The sequence below is a fragment of the Haemaphysalis longicornis genome, unplaced genomic scaffold, assembly GCF_048455015.1.
Source record: "Haemaphysalis longicornis isolate Haplotype H1 unplaced genomic scaffold, Haemaphysalis longicornis Haplotype H1 scaffold_1, whole genome shotgun sequence".
NCBI lineage: Eukaryota > Metazoa > Arthropoda > Arachnida > Ixodida > Ixodidae > Haemaphysalis > Haemaphysalis longicornis.
Window position 1 is genome coordinate 458,939,475 of NW_027526203.1, and position 22,606 is coordinate 458,962,080.

Genomic DNA, 22,606 nt, shown 5'->3' on the forward strand with positions numbered 1-22,606 from the left:
AGCTTGGCGTGGTGCGGAGGCAGTCGAGGTGCCTTCACTCCCCGATGTGCTTCCTCGTATCGCAGTGAAGTTAGGCCGGTCACAGGTGGCTGTCCATTTGGTGGGGACCAAATAGCAAAACACCCACGTGTGTGATATATTGACGCCCGTTAAACAACCAGACGTGTCCAAATTAATCCGCAGCAATAGCGCCTCAACGAACAGGTGCCAATTCAGTGCTTCAAAGTAGGCGTTTTGAAAATATTTTAGCAGTTTAATTTCGCAACAGTCAAACGCATTCGCATGTTGACGTATTTTTCAGAGAAGTAATCAGACACGGGGCTGCATTCGTTTTTTCTCGGTTATAGTTCGATTTCGTTACCTTAAACTCAAGCCTTTCTTTTCCTCTGAACTTGGCTTCTTGTTTTCGCAGTTACGGTTCATGCTCCGGATAATTCATTTTGCTTGACTTTGCCTGCTTCCTTATTCACACACACACACATACACATGCACATGAGCACGCATGCACACCCACACACACACACACAATATATATATATATATATATATATATAGTCTAAGATTCTAAGGCATTCTAAGGTTGTCCCTGAAGAAGGAAGTTCCACTTCCGAAACTGTTGGACTAATTTATAATAAACAAGTTAACCGCAAAGTTGTTCATATCTTTTACCTGAACGTTTCTTCTGTCGCGTTGCAAAACTCATCGAATTCTTATATATATATATACATTCTTAAAATTTGATGCAAAGAAAGGATGGGGATATGTACCGAGCCTTGAGGGCTATGTTAGGTTTTGCTGCCTTTGCCTTGGTACAGTCAAGGCAGTTTCGTTGTTCAGCTTCCCCACAATGCTCTTGCGTGACCGACCAATGCCGCCAACAAGGCAAATTCAGCTAATGATATATACGATTTGACTGTGATCTGCGCTGCGGCGCTCCGCAGTGCGGAACATCATGTCATGCTTACATTGCGTGATGCCACTTCGCCGTTCGAACTTTTCTGTCAAATCATATGCTCTACATCATCATTCGCCGAAATAATATTGTTGGCTGCGTAGATTGGCCAATTGAAGGCATGGCGGGGAAGCTGGACCACAGGATTGGTTCAGAGTGATGGTAGCTAACCAGCTGCGTTCGGTAACCTTGGTTCGTTTTCGTTTGTGGGCCTGCGCCCATTTTTCAACGTGAGGCACACGAATCGATATCTAAACCACGCATCGCAAGTTATCTTAACCAAGGTTGAAATAACTGGTTCCGCGTTCTATGCTTTTGCCAACAGGCCCAGCTGATCACCGAGATGTATACAAAATAACTTTGAGCGCACCATATAGGTGGAAGCCTGTCACCGTTAGAAATCAAGGCAAATACAGAAAGTTTGCCAGCCCAGGAACTCTAGGATCGAAGACTCTATACGGCTGGCGCACAATTAAATTGGGAGACCCCCCGGATACACGCCCGCATGTTCACAACGAAAGGCTTCCAATAACACTGACTGTACCAAAGCGAAGCTGTCCGCAGTATCGATTCTGTGGTGACGGATGGGCTGACGTCAAAGCGTCAACGACATATTTGCAAGAAGTTCATTCGGTATTTGGTGAAGGCAGAATTCGCACATTTATTCGTGCTTACTAAGAAGCGTATTTGGTTATTTTGCCTAAAAAAAGCTTACACATTTTACACCAGCGTTGTAAGGTAGCTGCATAGCGCCGACCACGCGTCACGTCGTTTACAATGCTCTCTTGATCCGTAAATTCGCGGAGCACTACCCAGGACACCTATTAACAGAGGCGTGCCCCCCCTCCGTATCGAATGAGACGCCAACACAAAATTGAAATGCAGAAAGGCCATTGAGAAGGTCGGTGGAAATATCAGGTCCAAAGGACAAGGTACGTGGCTGGCTTCCTCATTTTGTATATATATAAGCATCGAGCAAGCAGATATAGACACCACCTTCGTAGCATGCGAACATAATTTTTGTCGTTCTGGTATGCTACATGCATTTTTTATACAACCCGATAGAAAGGAAGCAATCAACGATCGGTGGCTGCGGGTATACGAGGACACAGCGGAGTGCCTGAGAACATGGTGGCTGAGGTAGCATTTCCACTCAGCCCATGAAACGATGCATCCCTGGTGTGGTGTGTGGCCGCTTAAGTGACCCAAGGCCGGAGTAAAGCGCATACAAAGCCTCTAAACCTAATTCCCGTGCAGTGCACGCAAGCTCTCTGTAGCGGCCGCCACCCGCATACAACAGGCTCCTTACAAGCATGGAATCACCCCAGCAGTCATCGTATACCGGTCTCGCCTCAGCAAAAGACGGTCGAAGAAAACGACGCGCAGCCCGCTCACGATACGTACCAGGTACTTTCTATGGCTATTTACCACTCTAGCACAACCTCGCAAACGAACTTGGTAGGATACGCCCCTCGTGCCGACTTCTGGATATCCAGGCTTAGTTGAAGTTGGATAGACCTGACTGGACTTGTAAATTGTTTTCTGACAGCATACTTTATCGCACAGATATAGTGAACGTAGCATGCCACACGTTGCACTTTTCACTTTCCGTCCCGCGTTGCACTTTCCCTTTCCTGTCAAAGAAAAGATCCGATGTATGAAATTCTAGTGTAGCGGCTGTATGTCAGTATAGTCACTTATTGCGACTTGCACAAAATTACTTCTAGAACCTATTACGGAGGAAAACTTGACAGAGCCCGACGAAACAAAAACAGCGGAGTTTAACGTGCGCACGCTCCCTTAATGGCCCCATTCTAAGCATGCAGCAGCTAAGCACGTGCTTCGGAGAAAACGCTGCGCATCACGGGGCGTGGGCGGTTTGCGGCGCTTACAAGGTCAGAGCGCGCGGCAAAACAATACCTACTCGGCCGCATCCTACTCGCGCTTGAGTCGCGTGCTGAAAATATTCAATGACTCGACGCTAAACTTTGGGCTCTCTAAGTATCACTTCCGGACTTAGGAAGTTGCCACCCTGAAGTTTAAAAATGTAAATTAGGTAGTACATGTTGTAGGAGATAGCCCAAGTAAGAGGAGCTAGAGTCTGAGCTAAAATCCTTCAACTGGCAAAGGTAATTGAGGCAATATACAGGGAGTTTGTGGGAAGGGGGGAGGGACGCGTTGGTCGGATCAAAGGCAAAATTCAAGACGGCGGCCGCAAAAGAATACGGCCTACCGCGTATATGTGAGCATCGGCTAATCGAATGGGAGTGTTATTGGTTGCTTCATTGATTGTTCTTTACACCACCTTCGTATCAGAATGATGGCAAGTGACATCTTGCCGCTAACTCTAATGCATCTACTACCAAGATAATTTTAGCGTTGTTATTAGTGGCTGGCTTAGTATCGCGAGAAGTGCTGGCTGTTCTACGTTATATCCACCTCTTTGCTTTTCCCCCTCCACCTTCTCTCTTTCTCTTCCACCGGTATTCAAATTTTACTCTCTGTTTGTTACGTTCAAACCCTAGGACTGTGGGAAGCCAAGCATTTTACTCATGTGTATTCGGATGGATACTGTCACATTTTAGCAAAGAAAAAAAAAAAACAAGGCGCACTGGTGGTGCAAGGCTGGAGACACAGCGGAGCTAGGGGTCGACCTAGCTTCTTCCGCTTTTGCTGCTTTGCTACGTTTTGATAGGTTTTGCGATGTTCTCGCTAGGCGGGGCTAAGCGTTGCGGGGTGAGGCCAAGTTTAGCCGGATTGTCAAAGGCCGTGCCGGTCGGTCCCCCACACTAACAGCGGATCCCAGTGGGGAAGAAGCTAGGTCGACCCCCAGCTCCGCTGTGTCTCCAGCCTTGCAGTGCAAGCTGCGCCATGTCTTTTTGCGTTTTAGTAGCCCAAGAAAGCGGTATAGTCAGGGGTGCTCATACGCATATGCATGCCCTTGTGCTCACACTATAGCATGCGCAAAAGCCGGCTTCACAGTTATAATACCATATCTGCGGTGGTGACCCATTTACAGGCGGCACGGTTTTTTTCGCGGTGTTTTTTTTTTGTAACGCCACCGGACCAAGCTCAAGATTAATACCCCTGACACACGGGCTCCTAAAAGGCCTTTTAAGAGAAGGACTGCTACCGAAACGGCGTTCGCCTCGGTGACACACGACAAAGGAGAATCTCCTTCACGGAAGCGGGCATTTCCCGTAAGGGGTGTTCGCCCATCTCCTTTTCCGGAAAAGGAGCAGCTAGCGGCGCAGCCTCGTAAGCAGGTGCTAGCAAATCATAAGCTTCTCAGAACTTAGTGAGACCAAATGCGATTTCATAATACTTTCATAAATTTTTAAAACTGCAATGAAATAAATTTCACCAAACAAGCCCAATCGTAATGTATTTTTGTAAACATCTGCCCGCTGTTGCCAGATTAGCCACGGGACATAGGCGAAAAAAAGCACTCTGTCGTTGCTGTTTAATACAAATATGTGAAATTACCCATTTACTTTTTCTAGACAACAATAAAACGCACAGTTCCTCTCTAAAATAATTAAAAAGGTCTATTAGCCGCACTTTAATTTTGTTATTGTGCATGCTTTTTCAACAGAACTGCTAGCGCCACTTTTTTGGTGTGTCAGTTACAGCAACTACATAAAGGAGATCGGGGGTTGCTGTGTGTCAGGAGTGCCACTCCTTTCCACAAAATGTCCTTTGACGTGGCGAAAGGGGTTTAGTTTAAAGGAGATCTAGCGTTGCCGTGTGTCACAGGTATAAATATCCCCGCATCTAAAGGTGTCGAATTGTGCCTGTTCCCTTTTTTACATAAAACATTCGTCTGATCTTTTCGAGCACAGCAAATTAAAAACCTATACGTGCGCAAACAACCTGCTCTGGCTTCATAAAGCAAGGCCCTTAATGTTATGGTAGATATTTTCCTTCCCCATACCGTACTTGTCAGCCTGTACATCCCTAACGGCGTTCCGAGATACTTTTCTTCGCTCCAGTTATTCATTTTTATTGCCATAGTTTTATAGTCATAGTTAATTTCATATCCTTATTTCACAGTCATCCTTCAAGCCATCACTGCGTGTCGCACTTTTCATGTAAAAGTATACCTAACAATTTCGCTACCAACTCATGGTGGTCCATAATTCTCAAGCTCTCCTTAAAACATATTTCCCTTAACTTGGTGCTTCTGCGACTTCCAACAACGCAAGCATAATACCAAAAGACACAGTGATCCCTGGATTAGTTCAATGCAAGCCTGATAGAGTGTCTGAATTTGAACGGAGATTTCTCAAATGGGAGCCCCGGAAGCAATACGTATTTGTCATGCTTAATCCAGTGACCCTGCGTCAATGCTGCAGCCACGGAAAACAATTATTCCTTATTTTTCTGAGCTATAATCTAAACCTATGTCTGTGACTTCCTGGTCAAAAATATTTGTGAGACACGAGAATAGCATCGTCGGCAGAAAACGTTGTACCGCTTTCTCCTGCCGGCTAAGGGTTAAGTGCAACCCTAAAGGATTTTATTCAAGCTTATTTTATAGCGCTTCCATGTAAAGCATAAAAAAATAGATGGGTTGAAGGACATCTCTGTTTCAACCCTCTGTGGATTTTGACTTGCCGCGTGCAGTTATGTCTTTTTCGTGCAATGCTCACCCAATTGTCTTGACCATTACCCTCAGTAACCCTGTCAGCTCGTAATATGAACCCTCGAGTTTCAGAATACTTCAAAGTGCTGCTATGTTCACATCGTGATATGTCCCTGTGATGTTCAGGAATGCTGCCCATAACAGTATATTCTTAACCATCAAAATTTAACCGCGCTGTTTCAACATAAGCATGTTATCATCCGAGCAGCTGCCTTGTCTAAATTTATTCTGCAATTCCCCGAGAATTCGATTCCCTTCAATCTATGGCTGCATTTCTGCTCTGATTTTCTGCCTTACAAACCAATAAAATACATGTGAGCGGTCTATATGAATCGATTCTGTGTTTGTTTCTTTACATAAGTATTTAAATTCACCCTTCTCTGTTGCAAACAATACGGTATCTGGTTAACTTGTACCAATTTTGCCCTGTTCTGATCAATGTTGCGTTACTGTTCGGCCTAAGCAGGCTTATGAGCTTCATGGCTGGTGTTCCGTCCTGTTCAATCGCTGTTCAACCACTGTCGTATTTCGTCCTGTTCAAGACGACACAGCGAACCCATTAAGTCAGCGCCCCCATCCCAGTGTTGATCCGAGACCACGCTGGGATGTTCGGAAATGGAGGACCTCACTCGCTCTTTGGACTCTAACAAGGGCTCCACACATACTCAGGCCCCTTGGCGAACATTCCAATGAACCTCCGGCTGAACAGGACAGAGTTCCCCTTGCAGCAACCTAAGCAGGTCGCAGATATTCCTGATATGATAAACCAGCCCCCCATTACCACTGAGCAAAGGCACATACATTTACTCTAACCACCCATCTGCATTTACTGCGAGCGGCACCCCAGCCGCCCTCATGCCCTCCTGGCCTGCCCTTCGTACAGGTGCCGTCAGAAGTAATTGGAGCACGGGAGCTGTGGCCGAACCGCATAGCAGCGCCGTGTAGCTGCACCGGCGGCAAACGAAAGGGCGAGAACACGCATGCGCGCCTGGCGACGGCGATAGCCCGCATATACATCTCAAAGCACTTCTTTTAACCTGTATTAGAGAATTCTTCGCCGCATACTGGTCTCGGCAATGGCTCTGATAGCACAGACACATCTGACAACATCTTTGGCACCCTTTCAGCGCACACGAGCCGCCGGGGACGCGGTGCTCTCACAGGGATCTGCAGTAGCAGTTTTTTTTTCTTCAAATATTTTTGAGGTGTGTATGCTATCAGCGCCATCACCGAGACCAGTGTTCTGCAAATAATTCTGGAATACAGGTTAAAAGAAGTGGTTTGAGATGTATATGCGGGCTATCGCCGTCGCCAGGCGCGCATGCGTGCTCTCGTCATTTCGTTTGCCGCCGGGGCAGCTACACGGCGCTGCTATGCGGTTCGGCCACAGCTCCCGTGCTCCAGTTACTTCTGACGGCACCTGTACGGGATGGGGAATGCCGAGAAGTCAAGTGAAACTACTGCACAGCACCGTACCAAACTCCGCACTAACAAACCAAACCACACTGAAGCGGCTACTCGACCAGCTCATCTTACAGTATCTCTACCCCTGCGGGAGCTGTAGCTGAGCCACGAAAGAGAAAACTAGGGACGCCCACGACATTTCAGGGTCAATAAAGTTTATTCGCCCTCTGTCTTGCCGAGGTGAAATGCAAAAAACACCCGCGTCTACGAGGTTGAGTGGCACGTTAGAGGACCCCAAAGTGTCGAAATTAAGCGCGGCACGCCTCATAACCCAGGAGATAAGAAACTGTTTGAAACTTGTTGAATCAGATTGCAAAGAGAGATAACGTCATTCTTCCGTCACGTTCTTTACTCAACAATCCCCGAATCCTACAGCCGAAGCGAAAACATGTGTTACAATACGTGAGCACTCGTCTTGTTTCTTACCAGTCCTTTCTTATTGAGGATAAATGAAATAATTAACCGTGCCGATTTCTTCTAGACATTGGGTCTTCCCCCTCACCGATTTTTCTTCACGGGAACACCGTTAGAGATTCCTTTGCAGATGTCTTTTTTCGTTGTTAACTAGGCCGCTCGAAATGTGCAACCCGGTCTTGGTTCCCCGTACAATGACGCAAGTGGAAAGCTGTTACGAAGCGTTAATGGTACCCGTCTATACCACTGCGACAAGTGTCGCCACAAAGAGGGAGAGAAAAAAAAAGAGCTGTGTGGTGAAACCTCTTCCTGCGAACTAGAAAACAGCCATAACGACACCGAGAACCCTGCTTGACGTGCCTAGGGCCAATAGAGGTACGGGCACTCGTAGGAACGGGGGAAATCGGAGCACACCCGTCCTCTCTGCTCGATCGAGAGAACGGGTGAGGAACGGAGGGAGAGCTGTATCCTTGATGGGCGTGAGCTCGGCGGAATTTCATCACAAATAATGTAGCTACGTGAGTAAAGCTGATCACGGCAGCGAGCCCGACAACGAGTCTGTCGATTACCGAATATTTTTGTTAAAGAAAAATAAAAGCAGGACTCCTTATTAAGCAAGTATTCGTGATGATTTTGTGACCTCCCGCCGTGCGCACAAGCCCACCCGTTCCTTTCTTAAAATCGCCACTCCTATCTAATCCCGCGTATATACGCAACGGGACTATCCACCGCGCTCGAGAACGGCATGTATACCTACCTTGAAATTGCCAAAGGGAGCAGCCAAAGCGTTTTTTTTAAGCGAAGCTTTAGTGTTCCCGTTGATTACGTCTGCAACGCGAAGACGCTTTGCAGGAAAGCCAACTTTCTTTTACGATGATAATGAATGATCGCGTGTGAAGTAAAAAAAAAAAAAACACGCTTGAGTGGCCGGAACCAAACCTGGGTCCCTCACACTATGAAGCCGGGGTCTATCTGATTGCTCCATTTCGACATGGTCAAAACTCAGTCCAAACTCAGACGACAACCAAAGAGTCCGTCACGAGAAAGCTTCACGTTCAACCATCGTCGTCGTTAGACGGAGGGGTGCATGATTTTTTTTTGTTTCTGCTTTTGATTTATCGTGAGTGTTTTGAATATTAGAAGCATCGGCCAAACGAAATGGTTCCACAGCTGAGGCTGCAGTAAGCAAGGATTGCAGGCGCGACTTGTGATTTACGCATCCTGACAGTTTTGTATGCATGATAGTGCGCGTATACCTCCGTTGGTGCAGCCGCACGAGCGGTACCCGACATCGCTGCTTGGGGTGTTGACGCGTGCCCACGCGGTGGGAAGCGTAGGATGTATATTCCCTCTTACCTAAAAATAAACGTTGATTCTGGTGCAGCGCTGCCGTCTCTGCCCTGTCAATTGTTCCTTGGTTTATTTACGCTTCCTCACCGCTATGAACGCGTACCGACTAGCCCAGCCGGCGGCAATATTGCTAACGAGTGAGACTGGTATTCAAGTTAAAGCGCCACATATTTTCTTACAGCCAAGAGTTGTATAAATTGATAGATGTAGAAAAGTTAGAGCTATTACCTAATAACATGGTTCTGTATGGCTGTGCCAGAGCAATTCATGACTTGTGAGGAAATCAAGGGGAACGGCACGGTGCAGATCTCTGACTTGTACAAAACCTTCTAAAAAGTAACATCTTTCCATCAAGTCGAACACAGGGACATTAGGCCACCATTTTCGCAGTTTTCCGATTGGTCGGGGGAAATGTCTGGAAACATTCGATTCGAGCGATGCCCGAGCTATGCTTTGATCAACTAGCCAGTGCTATCACAGTGTTCCCTTTTATTGTTCTGACACCAATCGTTAGTTTCGAAGAACAGTGAGAAGAAAAGCGCTGCACTCAACTGCGTGCACCACGCGCTGCCTTCGAGACGAGTTGGCCCATTGTCGGGTTTGCGAACGAAAGCGCGTGCAAATTGTGCTGCTCAGCCCAAGGGCGCGGGTTCAATTCCCAACCTCGGCGGCCGCTTTTCTGATGGAGGCGAAAAGCGAAAACGCCCGTGTGTTCGAGATTTCGGCGCACGTTAAAGATCCCCAGGTGGTCAAAATTAATCTGGCGCCCTCCACTACGGCGCGCCTCATTGTCTGTGTAGCGTCGGAGCGTAAAAAATCAATCAATCAATCAATCGCGTGCAAAAAGGAAGGGCCGCTGACTCTGCCTGTCATCAAATTTGTTTTTCTTTTGCTAGTGATGCACGAAGCTGCTTCGAGGCGTCTGCCCTCCCGGCGACGATCACCCATTTCGCAGTGCCCCACAAGAAAGAAAAAGTGAAGAAAACGGCCGGCTCCTTGCTCCTTAGCCACTGAGACACCACGGCGGGTTTTACCGGAAAATTCACACACTTCTTTGCTAATCTCTATCTAGCGGAGGGAACGTCATCGGAGCGATCTGCTCATTTATAACACCCGCGACTGTCCATCATCATCATCATCGTCATCATCAACCTATTTGGGTCCACCGCAGGACGAAGGCCTCTCCCACTAACCTCCACCCGCTCCTGTTTTAAAAGAGCTGCCCGAGTCGATTCCTTGCTTCCGAATTTTCTCATTTCCTTCCTCCATCAAGTTAATGGCCTTCCCCTTCTTCTAGACGCGTCACTCGGTATCCACTCTGTCACCCTGGACGTCCACCGGTTGTCATTTCGTCTCACTACACGGCCAGCCTAAGTTCATTTCTTTTTTTCAAATTTGTACCATATGTTCTACTCGAGTTTGCTCCCTCGTCCAGGAGGCTCGTTTTCTGTCCCTGAGCGTTGCCCCTATCATCCTGCGTTCCATGCCTCGTCGAACCGACCTCAGTTCGCTTACCAGTTGTTTAGTAAGGCGCCAAGCTTCCGCTCCATAAGTCATCGCCGGCAACATGCACTGGCTGCATATTCTTCTTTTAAGTGACAGATGTAGCTTACTTTCCATTATTTGGGGGTGCTTGACCAGTGCGCCCCAGCCCATACCTATTATGCGCAGGATTTATTTGTCGTGGTTTGGATCAGCGCTGACAACTTGTCCAAGGTAGTTATACTCTTCTACTTATTCTGAGTTCTAATGCAAAGATGTCGCTTTAACACAAGGGATGGAGATATAGTACCTTTAGCGTACCAATGGTATCGGAAACCGGCTAGGCAAAGCACATTTAGCTTATCGACCAATGAGAGGAAATTGTTGCTTTCAGTTAGGTATACACCATGTTCTATGCATGTGTTCTTTCATGATGACACGTACGCACATCACGCTATCTACATCGTCCTTATCACATATGCATATCATGGAGTGCGAAGAATTCTCTTCCTCACAGGTTAACAAATGCGTTGGTAAGTTGTTGGTAAGGAGTACCAACAGAGGGCAAGTTGGTACTCCTTCCCCTCTGTGTCTTTTCTTTTAGTTGACGCGAATTTTTTGCGCCGTTATGTCTTGTTTAATAGTGGTTTTCTTTTTCTTTCGCAATAACGGAGGGAGGGTGGTTAAGATGAACACCCGCTTTCCGCCTGAAACCGCTAGTATGACGATGGTGAAGAGCACCATAAGCTCGAGTACTGCAATTCTATGGTACGCTTACTGCGTCACGAAATTTTTTTTATTCTGAGTTCATTATGTTTGATATTATAATGTCTTTTTTGCCATTGTCATGTTCTCCATCTCCTTTTTTTGCGTATGTCCGGAGCTCTGCCCGTGAGACTGACCATGTGTGATTGCAAGTCCACGTTGTGCATCCGCAGCAATTTGAGTTATTGGCTATCGATCCCTGTACGGTGTCATCGCTCTAGCTGCACGCCCGCATGTTCGCCGAAAATACAGGTATTCGATAAATACGAACGTCGCTGGTTCGTGACGCAGTTACCGAGCACGAAAACGTTCTCTACACCACGACGTTTGAATGACCACTCGGCTGAGCAAATCCTCGAAACGTTGCGCCTTTAAAGCGACCCTGCAACACTCTCGATAAACGCTTTCACTCTTTCCTTCGCGTCTGGAAGGACTGCGAAAGCTACAGTTATCGCCAGCACGGAGCGGCACTGCGTAATTTGCTTGTCGCACCAGATACGCCTTCCGTTCCTACTTTGTTTTTGTGGCTTTATTTTTAAAGTTGCTATCGAAAAGCGTTCATTGCTGCAACTGAAGGAAAACCGGCCAACAGCCGCTACATGGCCTCAGTGACGTAAATCGGGCCGTCGAAGAACGTCAAGACCGGAAAGGGAGAAAAATCTTTTGACCGAGTTTTTAAGTTATCTGATGGGCATAGAGCAGTAATTTTTGGCTGAGGTACTTTGCGACCCCCTAATATAAGTACTGGGTGTGCTGGGTGACGTTCTGCAAGCATTTAAGATTTCAAAAAAAAAAGTTGAAAAAAGTGCTGCAGGGTCCCTTTAATGGGCAATGCAGCTTCGCACAGGGTGGATCAAGATGAACCCCAGCTTTTATACTGCACATCGGGGCTCTGAGGCTGACAACGAAGGTGGACAATCAGGAAAGGTCGCATTCAGCCTGGCTGCATTTCCCCGGGCGGCGCGTATACCTTGATGGTCTTGCCAATGTTCTTGGCCGTGTGGTAGCAGGGCGGCAGGCAGTCCTTGAGGCTGACCGCATTGTGAAGGCCCGTGGGCGAGCGGTTGCCGTTGGAGCTGATCCACTGGCGCAGGATGAGAGAGCGCCGCTTGGGCACCGCGCGCAGGAAGCTTCCCGACGAGCGGCTCGTGGGTGTGGCCGGCTCGGCGGCCCCGTCCGAGGACTCCGCGGGGCTGTCGTCAGCCTCGGCCGACGACATCCTGCTGCTCTCGCCGGGGCCCTCGGGGATCAGGCCTTCCTGCGGCCGGGGGAGAAGTGGGGGGGGGACAAGTCTGGTTCACCACACACCCTTTCGATGAGATCGCGAAGTGGTTAGCCACATTGCCGCTCAGTGAACCGTTAATTAAGCTGCTTGAAACTAAGTGCCTCTACCCAAACACTTTGTTACGTACTTAACAAATTAGATGTACACGCATAAAGTGGTGTGTCATCAAGCGGCTCCTTTTGATTCCCCTTTTTTCTGGTAATTGGCTTTTCGAAAACTCGCGAGTGCTTTTTTTGAGGAACTTGCCACCTTCCAATTTTGGTCGCGAACTATACCAAAAAGCTCTAAGCGAGTGAAAGCGTCTAAAGTGTCGTCTGTGACTAGTCTAAACCGAGAGCTCTGGCCCAACAGTGGAAAACGATAGCTTATTTTCATCGGAACAGAAAATGCTTACCACTCAGTTAACACAGTCATACCGGTAGCATGGACCAGGTTTCCTTGGTAATAACAAGTTCGGAAACGCACACCGGCGATTTTTCACGTGAAAACATATTGTTTATGATTTCATATTGCAGAAAAAGAGGCATCTCTTATCATGCTAACACGATGTTGAAAAACGATATAACCCCTAAATTCGCAAGCGGTAAGGAGAGCTAAAACTAATCATGCAAACGACAGCCCGAGAGGTATAGCAGCAGCAAGCCGAGATAGCCTTGTGGAAATTCCTTAAATGACGGCTAGCAGTACGGCCGGAGTAAGGGCGGTGTATGCAATCACCACTCAATGAATGTCTTTGAGTGAGGCCCACCTGGCAACTCGCTGTATAGATCTTTTCTTTCACCGAAGGCCACCAATGTGGGAGGAAGAAATTTGTGCGCCTACCGTGGCCGCTGCTGCAGCTTGAGCAACGCAGAGCCGGAAGCCAAATGCAGTTTTGTTAGCGCATGCACGGTTCGCAAGCTTCGCGTCCACGAACACTTATATTTCTGTACGACGTCATCACCAGCAGTGCTCAGGAATGCTCGGAGTCGGCAAGAGGATCTAAGGGCGAGCGAGCGTCAGAGCATAGACGCGCGGTGGTCGATCGGCTTGCTGACGCCTTCAGCATCTACAAAAATACCCCGGCCCAGGTTTTGAGCCTATTCTCGTGCCCTGCACATCTCGCAAGCAAGGCACATGGGTCCACCGGTGGTGAGCCGTTGAGGCGACGCGCAGTGCGGTGCGCGGAAAAATAGCGCGAGCGGTGGAGTAGGCTCGAGGCCGCGTGTTACCTGAACTGCGTTTGTTTTTCTTTCGCGCGATTGGGCCAGCTCCCGCGCTTTCGTGGCATCTGTGCGGCGCGCGAGACGTGTCCGCCTTCCCGCCCATAGCCTGGTGCGCTCTGGCCTGGATGGCCTGGATGGCCTCCGCAACAGTGACGGGGCTTTCATTGCGCGAGGACAGAGGAGTGTCCTCCGCAATGCCCGTGAATGTTTCAGCACTTTGGACCTTCGAATAATTAGCACATCTCTCGGTGGCTGTACAGTGACCCGAACTCTCCTTATGGTGTTTCGTCCGGCCAGGCCACAGCACAAATATGCCTCCCACACTGTGTTTTGTTGTTGGCGACGGGAGATAAACGCGAAAAATTCTGCAATGAATTTGCAACTGAGACGGTAACCGTATCACCGCAATAACCGAAATAAACGGCGATAAAAAAGCCTGTTTGGAAAAAACTCAAGAAAATGCGTGTAATTATATCTTGTGATTAGGAGTGAGAGCCCCGTTGAATGAATACAGAAAGGAAAGCCAGCAGTCTAGAACGCCAAAAAAGTCACAGGGGAAGCGTGACCATTTTTTCCAGTGAATATAGTGTAAGCAAAGAAAGAAAGTGGAGCAAAACATGCGCGCCAAGATTGAGCCAAGCCCACGCCTTCGGATTGCGCGTCCTGTGCTTCAACTTAGCTACCAGCTACATTATGACTATAAACAGGAACTACGAGTATGGCATGACTCACCGCACGGCTTACGCGGCGAGAGCAGGCTGTTCTCTTCCGTTACGATTATTTTGCTCTTCCCCTCAACGTCAGCACCGGACTGAGGCCTCTACCTTGTCAAACGTGTTGTCTCTTTCGACTGAATAAAGTTGCGACGCTACGAATTTGGGGATGACGAGCACCGACCGAATCGACCGATCGAGCTGAACGGGCAAGGTTTTCACTTTGGGGGGAAGAAAATGTGCATCTGGGTGTTGGGTACAGCACGGCGTTGAAACTTAGGCGGTTTCTCAATGCTTCTTGAACCCTTGCCATCAGATGCGACGGAGGGCCGGATCACGCGGTGAATCATTCTCGAAAAAGGCGCCACCCTTTTCGCATGTACACGAACGCGGATAATGTTTGCAAGCTCGGTGCGTGCACAGAATCCGTTCGTGCATTCAAATGCGAAAGTAAGACCTGTTCTCCAAGACGCCATAACGATATCATTCTCACCCATCTGGCGCGGAGGTGCTGTAAGCGGAGGTAATGAATTTTTAGTATGCGGTTAAGGCGCCGTACGGATGAGGAAATTTATTCGTTTTCTTTTTCGAAACAGAAATCAGCGTTGCACTTTTCAAAACAATAGCAGTAAAGCCGTTTTTGCGATCGTTGATTCGATTTTTTTTATGCTGTCGAACCACCGTAAAAAAGAAATGTAAATCGGTACTGCTGCTTACAGCGACGCATATGCATGCATATATATATATATATATATATATATATATATATATATATATATATATATATATATATATATATATATATATATATATATATATATATAAATAAGGGTTGGCAGTCGAGAAAACCTCGGAAAGCAAAGGGGAGGATGTGGTAGATCATTGAAACAGATTACGAATTTGGAAAGAAAGAGAAAGTGAAGAAAAAATGCCCGCCAGGTGGGATCCGAACCCACGACCTCCAGAATACCGGTCTGGTGCGATCGCACCAGACCGGTATTCAGACCTTGGGCACCGTGATTGGACGATACCCAAGGTTAGCAATCAAACAAATTTCGGTTTCGGTTTCGGTTCTGTAAAACACAACCGATGGCGTTGTTGGATGGGCATTCTCAATATCTCAGTAATCATCGTACCACGCTTCTGCCATGTTGTCGGCTGTAAAATGCATAAGATTAGCCTCCCAGGACGGCTTGGAATCGTAGCATTCACTAGCCGAGGCTTACGCAGTGCATGAACGCCCTCCGCGTCCCCGCAGACGCTCAAATGCCATGCGTTTTTCCCCCATATTTGGAGCTTGCCTCACTCATGCCTGTATCGTAAAAGGCGTGTTCGCACCAGGCCAAGGGTCTGTTGATTCTGGCCTGTGCCCACTGCCCGCAAGCAGTCGGTGCTTATGGCAACAGCACGCCAACGAGAACTCGCTAGCGCGCCAGTGCCAGCCTGCGCGCGTTCTGTGAACTAGTTCGTGGAGCAGTGAACGTTGCGGCCCCAAAAAAGGTGAACTTCGTATAGAAAACATCGGCGGAAAACAAAAAAGTTACCTTATAAAAAAAAAAAATCACGTACCCGCGGGGATTCGAACTTTGCAAAACACTTGCGATGACATACCTAGCGCTCCAAGCCACTAAGCCACAGGCTTTTTTTTTTTTTTTTCTTTATTGCCTGCTTGGCGACAACACAACACGCAGTGTTCAGTACACAAATTACTAGCTCCAGCCACCAATCGGCTGAAGGGAGTGGCTTAAAACATCTTAAATTGCGCTAGAACATCCAGAATGGGTAACCACTCAGGCTCTTCCGGCATCACTCGATAAACTTCTCTTATATAAGCAACGCTTTCAATGAAGTACTCTCGCACTGTGCGAGCATCCTCTTCGGCATTTTGAACCGCCATGCGAGTTTTCCACATAGAATGCAGACTAAGTGCCATGAACATATCATAGGGCACGCCTCCATCATTGTTTACGGGCAAAAAGCGAATGCCATGAGGCGTTAATGGTAAGTCTTTTTTCAGGGTTCGTTGGAGGATGTCCCAGTGAAACACCGCATCCCAACAGTCCAGAAAGATGTGCTCAATTGTTTCCAGCTTTTGGCATAGTCTACATTTAAGTGTCCATGGGTGTACATATAGTCCTTTTTCCTGCAGCCAGGGTTTTACTGGAAGCGTGCCGCTATGAAGTTTAAAGAAGAAAGATTTAACAGATGAACGTACTGGCATTCGTTTCACTCTTTTTAGAACATCTTTTCCTGAACCCACTGCATATAACTGACGATAAACCGGAACAGGCAGACACACATCAATCATATCTTTGTACAAACGTTTTCGCGGTACACTACTCAAATACTCCGAGGAAAACCTAACCCTTAAAATCCTAAAAGCGTCCACAACTTCCCGCAAGAACTCACGCACACGTACACATCGCATTTCAGAAGTTGAAACTACATAGTCTGGAATGACATCACGTAGTCGGGCTTGTACCACAGTACGTAGAAAGCAATCTCTCTGATCTCTCAGAAACATAAACCTAGAAACTATTTGTCGGATAAACAAATGTGCCAGTCCCAATCCACCACTTTTCACCGAGCGAAACAAGTTAGTTCGACTCATGCGCTCCCAACTTGAGCCCCACAAAAACGCCGCAAACACTCTGTGCAGCTTTTGTATGTTCCTTCTTGACATACAAATCGCCTGTAGGACGTACCATACCTTGGCAACAGCAAACACATTACATACTGATGCACGGGCAAACATTGACAGATCCCTTCCCCCCCATTGTGTTAATTTCTCTCTAACTCTATCAGTTTCTCCGTCCCAGTACTCTCTAGCATCCTGGTAGTTTTCAAGGGGGATGCCCAGATACCTGGCCGGAGTTGTCGTCCAAGGCATGTTCTCGAAAAACACTGGCTTACTTTGCCAGTCACCATGCCAAAATCCTATGCACTTGTTCCAGTTCACTGCACTGGCAGACAACTCGCAAAATCGCTTTAGATCGTTCACCACCTCCCTCACACTTTTCCTATCACTACAAAAAACAGCGATGTCATCGGCATATGACAAAATTTTAACTTCACTGCAGTGCAAACGGAATCCGTGTATATTTTCATTTTGAAGAATCTTTAAACAAAAGGGTTCAAGATAAATCGCAAACAACAAGGGACTCAAGGGGCACCCCTGCTTCACCGACGACAGTATATCAAAACTTCGTCCCACTTTTTTGTTTACAATAACACGAGCTGAGCACTGCGTGTACGACATCTTTACACCTTCGAGGATGACGGATCCTACGTTAACGTGTTCTAACACTGAGAAAAGAATGTTATGCGCAACACGGTCAAAGGCCTTCTGCAAATCAATTTGGATCATCGCCACGTGGCCCCCTAGAGCGTCGCAACACTCTAATACACTTCTTGCGACATGAATATTGGTAAAAATAGATCGTCCCTGAATTCCACATGTTTGATGGGTTCCAACAATTGTTTTTATTACTCCTTGCAATCTTCTAGCCAAAACCTTCATGAAAATTTTGTAATTAACATTCGTTAAGCTGATTGGCCGATACGACTCTACCGCCAACAGCTTTTCAGGATCATCAGTTTTAGGAATTAACACAATATGACTATTCCGGAACGAAGGCGGTGTTCTCTTGGATTCATACGCTTCCGTTATGACCCTGTACAAAATTAATGCTATATCTTCTTTGAAGAACTTGTAAAACTCGGTTCCCAGTCCATCTGGCCCCGGTGACTTCCCTATGGATAATTCGTCGATGGCGTTATTTATCTCCTGCAAACTGATCGGCGCCTCCATGCTTGCTCTGTCATCATCACTTAACTTTGGCATTGACGGCAAGAAAGTCAGCTCGTAATCCAGCGCTGGCGAACTTGGAAATATAAGGTATATAATGTATAACCAGTTTACACATTTATTTAGTCTTAGCGTTCCAAGCAGCTTAGGTGACTATTTGTTGTTTTGCGCTCGTGCAGTAAGCATCCCCCAAGTTTCCACAATATCTCACGTCTAGCAATTGCATTTCTTAGACGGAAAAGCGTTCGCAGATGCGTAGTCGTGCTGCTGGCCGCTGTGCTTGTTCGCCCAGCGCAAAAAAGTGCTTCCCGCACCCTAGTTTTACGCTATACGGTAAAAATATCAGTTGATTTTATTTCCTTTGTACCTATATTGACATCGCTGACTCTTCTCCTGCCTTCAAGAGGCCTTATATTTTCCTACTGGCATACCAGTCAGCGAAGCGTCGCATGTGCGCTTGTGCAGCGCTTGTGTGAAGCGACCTTGACTTGGAGCTAGATACAGTGTACAAACTAACAAAGTAAAGAAAGGCCCATTCTTCCATTCACAAACGTGTCCTGGCTTCGTTTCAACTGAGCGAACGAATTGCGACGACCCGTCGGCGGCCGGCAGACGAAACGCTGGGCCGACTGACTCTGTCTGAAGGCCGGGGAGCCGTGCAGTAGCGCAGCCAGTTGCGAGCTCAGCTCCTCACGACGTCACACGAAAAGGCCACAGAAAATGGGCGAGCGTAAAGAGAGGAGGACAGGATTTTCGAATTAATTTTTCTACTAAATAAAATCGCGTAAACGCGCCCAGAGTGGTCGAAACATGGTCTGGGGACTCCAGACTACAATTTGCGCTAGTAATCCCGCAATGTTTACATATCACTTCAGTGTCCCTTTAAGTTGAAAAAAAAAAAAAGACAACTCTACATTCAATTTTATGTATTACCTTCTGACTTCCCATTTGAAGGGTAAGATAATGGTGTATGCATCAACAACCCATTCTTTCAGGTCAATCTTCTACACGACGCTTTTCAGGGACAATTTCCTCCATGCTACCGCAATTTTCTGGCGCCAAATGTCAATAGTTAAGGGGTACTTTCCCTCAGCGTGTCTGTCACCACGTGTTCCTCGTCGAGTTTCCATCGTCGGTATCACGGCGTCTGCGCGAAAGAATACAGATCTGAAAAAAAAGATGCTTTGCCAGCTCGGAAATTCTAAAATCGCGCCCTGCTTTGCCAGCTCGGAAATTCTAAAATCGCGCCCAGACCTCCTGGTTTTGAAGCGGGAATCAGAGTGACACGCTCAAGCCATGGCTGAAAACAAGGTACAATTGTGAATTTTGTATTCAAGTTTTGCGGCCTGTTTACCGGCACAGGAAGCGGAAGACAAATTCATCGTCGCTTGCAGATTTCGCAGCAATTGGAAAGTGCGACACCAAGAATACACTTGGTTGCTGCTCTAGGCCGTAATACGCGTTTAGCAAAAATTACCTTACTAGCATACCTGGAGTGTCATCTGCCCCAGATCTACAACACAAACGCAGCCATGGCACACGTTCTAGATTTTTTTTTCTGTTTTAAAGCGACAACTGTAGGACGTACCGTATCAAATGTGGCGCTGAAACAATTGTCGTTAATGCCACAGCCGTGTGTCAACGGATCTCGCTGTAAGTCATATCACCCTGGAGTGACCGTTAGCGAGTATTTATACAATGAAGGGGTATAGAAAATCTCCACTCCAAGGCAGTAAACGACCAGCAGTTAATAGTTGGTGAAGACAAGAGACCCGTGCAATCACTTGTTGCGCGTACAAAATCTTTACAGCGTACGGCGCCTGTCGGGTCCCTGCAGTTCACGCGAGCTCAGAAGACCTCCGTTGGGGAATTTCGGGCGAAAAATGCCGGTCTGTACGTCTGCTACCAGCAGGAAGACTTCGAGAAAAGAAAATGAACCATTCAGTGGGAGAATCGAACCGCGGTCTCATGTAGCCCTATCGGGTTCACATCTGACGCGGATACACAAAGGGTAATGTGCCGCGTATACGATCTGTGAAAACGCGCACAGCTGGCACTAAGCTGGAGAGTCTGAAGCGAGCTGAAGAGGTGGCGACGCAGCAGACAACCTCTGGAGGAGCCCAAAGGACACAAAGATGGTGGGTGCAGGGAGCCGCTGCCGTAGAGGAAGCAGGCCGGGGCGGGAGACCTTAAATTCTCGCTCAGAAAAACTGGACACCGGTTTTATTTACATCGATAACGTGAACGTGAAGGGAAGATTGATTACGAAAGCAGCTAAGATGTGCACAGCACTGTAGATCGTTTTTTTCTTCATTTCTGTGTGGGTCTCACTCTGCTGTGCAGTTTCTGGAGTGTCTAGCAAGCATGTAACGTCGATATAAAGCAATGCGCGTTTCGCGAAGAACTATGCCATGGTTACTGGTGCGCAACGCTTAGCCACTATTTGTTTACCGCGTCATAGCGCAATAAACAAGTTTCACAGTATATACTTCACGACGTTGGTTTTGTGCTCAATACATGGATTTCGCGCCGATAATGGCCGCAATAGTAGCGGGGAGCGAAATGCGACAGGTTGTGCACCTTTTTTCGTCTCTACAACTGAAACAAGCCAAGTGAGTTTAAAGCGGCCCATTCCCTACGTCATCCGCCAGATCTGGGAGGTCAGGGTGCATAGTGCAGTCCAGAATTAAGAACTCGCCAAGAGAGGCGCAGCTCCGGTGCGAGAGTATACTCACAGCTGCCGTCTCGTGTGGGGTACCGCGAAACAATGGGGGCAGCGGTGCGTTGCGAAGCGCTGCACTCGCGGCTCGATAGCGAGTTATGGAGCAGGAAGTTTGCCCGTTCCGCGGAAGCGTCATGCCTCTTGCGCAGCTACAGCGTGTCATAAGGGAGGACTACAAAGGTTGCCGCCCACCTACGATCTCCTGGCGGGGACAAACAGCCGTTGTGTGGTACCCGCGACTGCGCAGTGGACGCGCTTACTCAGTTGCATGCCATTGTATAGCGCCACTGCTAAGGCCTCCCATTCGACTTTGAGTCGCTAGTAGAAGGACATTTTACCAGGCCATTCCGAGCCTTCTTGTTAATTTCTTCGAGCGGCTCAGTGGCCTCCGTGTCCGGACCGAGGTTGGGAGAACATTTCCGCCTGAAAGTGCCATTGGCCTCCAAATGGGCCTTGCCGGGAGGCTGGTACACGCCACTTCCCTCTTTTAGCAAGAAAGGCGAATTTTCAGTTTTTCCTCTTTTCGCCCCCAACCTCTCTCCCCCCCCCCCCCCCCTTCCCAGAAAAAAAAAAGGAGAATGGTACGAGCAAGGTCGGAGAGCTGGTTCTTTGCCGACATGAAGGGAACAAGCCTGCTCAGTCTGCGAACAGTCAAACATGGAGCAGCGCTAATACCGAATGGAGAGAAGGACACTGCAACAGGCAACTAACGGCAAGCACGTCAAAGAAAAATTACTCAAACGAAAATTGTGTGTAGGTGTGAACCGAGCTGATAACACTTAATCTACAATTAAAGCGGTATTAATGCACCTTAAGTTGAACGGTTCGGTCACTACATGATTACGTACTTTAGAGCATTTTTCTATCTGCTCGACTGCAGATCGATCTACTGCAATCTCATCCCTGCCAACAATCCTCATTTCTGTTCGCACTACATGCTAAAACTTTCGGGATACTGCGGAGGAATAAGTCTGATGTAGAGAAGAGATGAAGCGTGACGAGTGAGATGCAGTCGATGTATGCACCTACATTTTTTTCTAGGTCAAGACCAGTGAAGGATGACCGGAGGTGTATTAATGCTACGCGTCACCACTGCGTGACACTGCATAATAACGCGAACGTAATTAGGTCAATGCGTTTTCCTCTTCCATGGCGAGCGATGAGCTGTTTTAGTTTCTACAAGTCCGCGAAACCGCGAAACAGCTAATTTGAAGGTCGAAGTTCTCTTTGAAGCGCTCAGGTACGTCGCTGGCAGCTTTGATGCTATCACGACATTGTGCTGGGTCGCGGTGCGCATAACATTATACCATCTTTCAAAGCTATAAACCACGAGTCACGCTTTCATCTTAAGGCTGCCGAAATTAAAGGATCAAACGTCTTTGTCAAGTTCAAAGACGACCTCCTAGCCAGAACCTGGCTTGTGGGAACGTTGGCTCTATTTTGTTTTTTTGTTTTTTTTTTCACGACTGCACTTGCTGACGCTGAAACTGCAGTTACAGTTCACCACTTTGTCCAGTCTTTCTTGGTCGCCTTCGTCTACATGCGCTATTTCTTTCCTTGCCCGCTTTGCGACGCGGCCTACGCTTTGTCGCTACATTGCACCGTCTTTCATGCCTCTCGTGAATTCCTCGTTTTGCAACAAAACTGCAGCCGCTGCCTTTCGAAGGAAGACAAAAAATGAAGACCCACAGCCGCCCGATACGGCGCAGTCCTGTATTCGACATCTTTGTTTCAAACACCAAAGACTTCGATTTGACAGGCCGCTGCCAGGCATATAGAATGCCATTGGGACTTCACCACT

At 47.6% G+C, this 22,606-nt stretch overlaps 1 protein-coding gene across 1 annotated transcript in view; it reads right to left on the reverse strand.

Moving 5' to 3' along the window:
* The window catches only part of LOC144156122 (uncharacterized), an 882,723-nt gene that overhangs the window by 101,079 nt on the left and 759,038 nt on the right, over nt 1-22,606 (reverse strand). Inside the window, exon 19 of the mRNA XM_077687950.1 lies at nt 12,043-12,330. Within this exon, the coding sequence (XP_077544076.1) occupies nt 12,043-12,330 (288 nt within the window). The remainder of the gene's footprint in view (nt 1-12,042; nt 12,331-22,606) is intronic.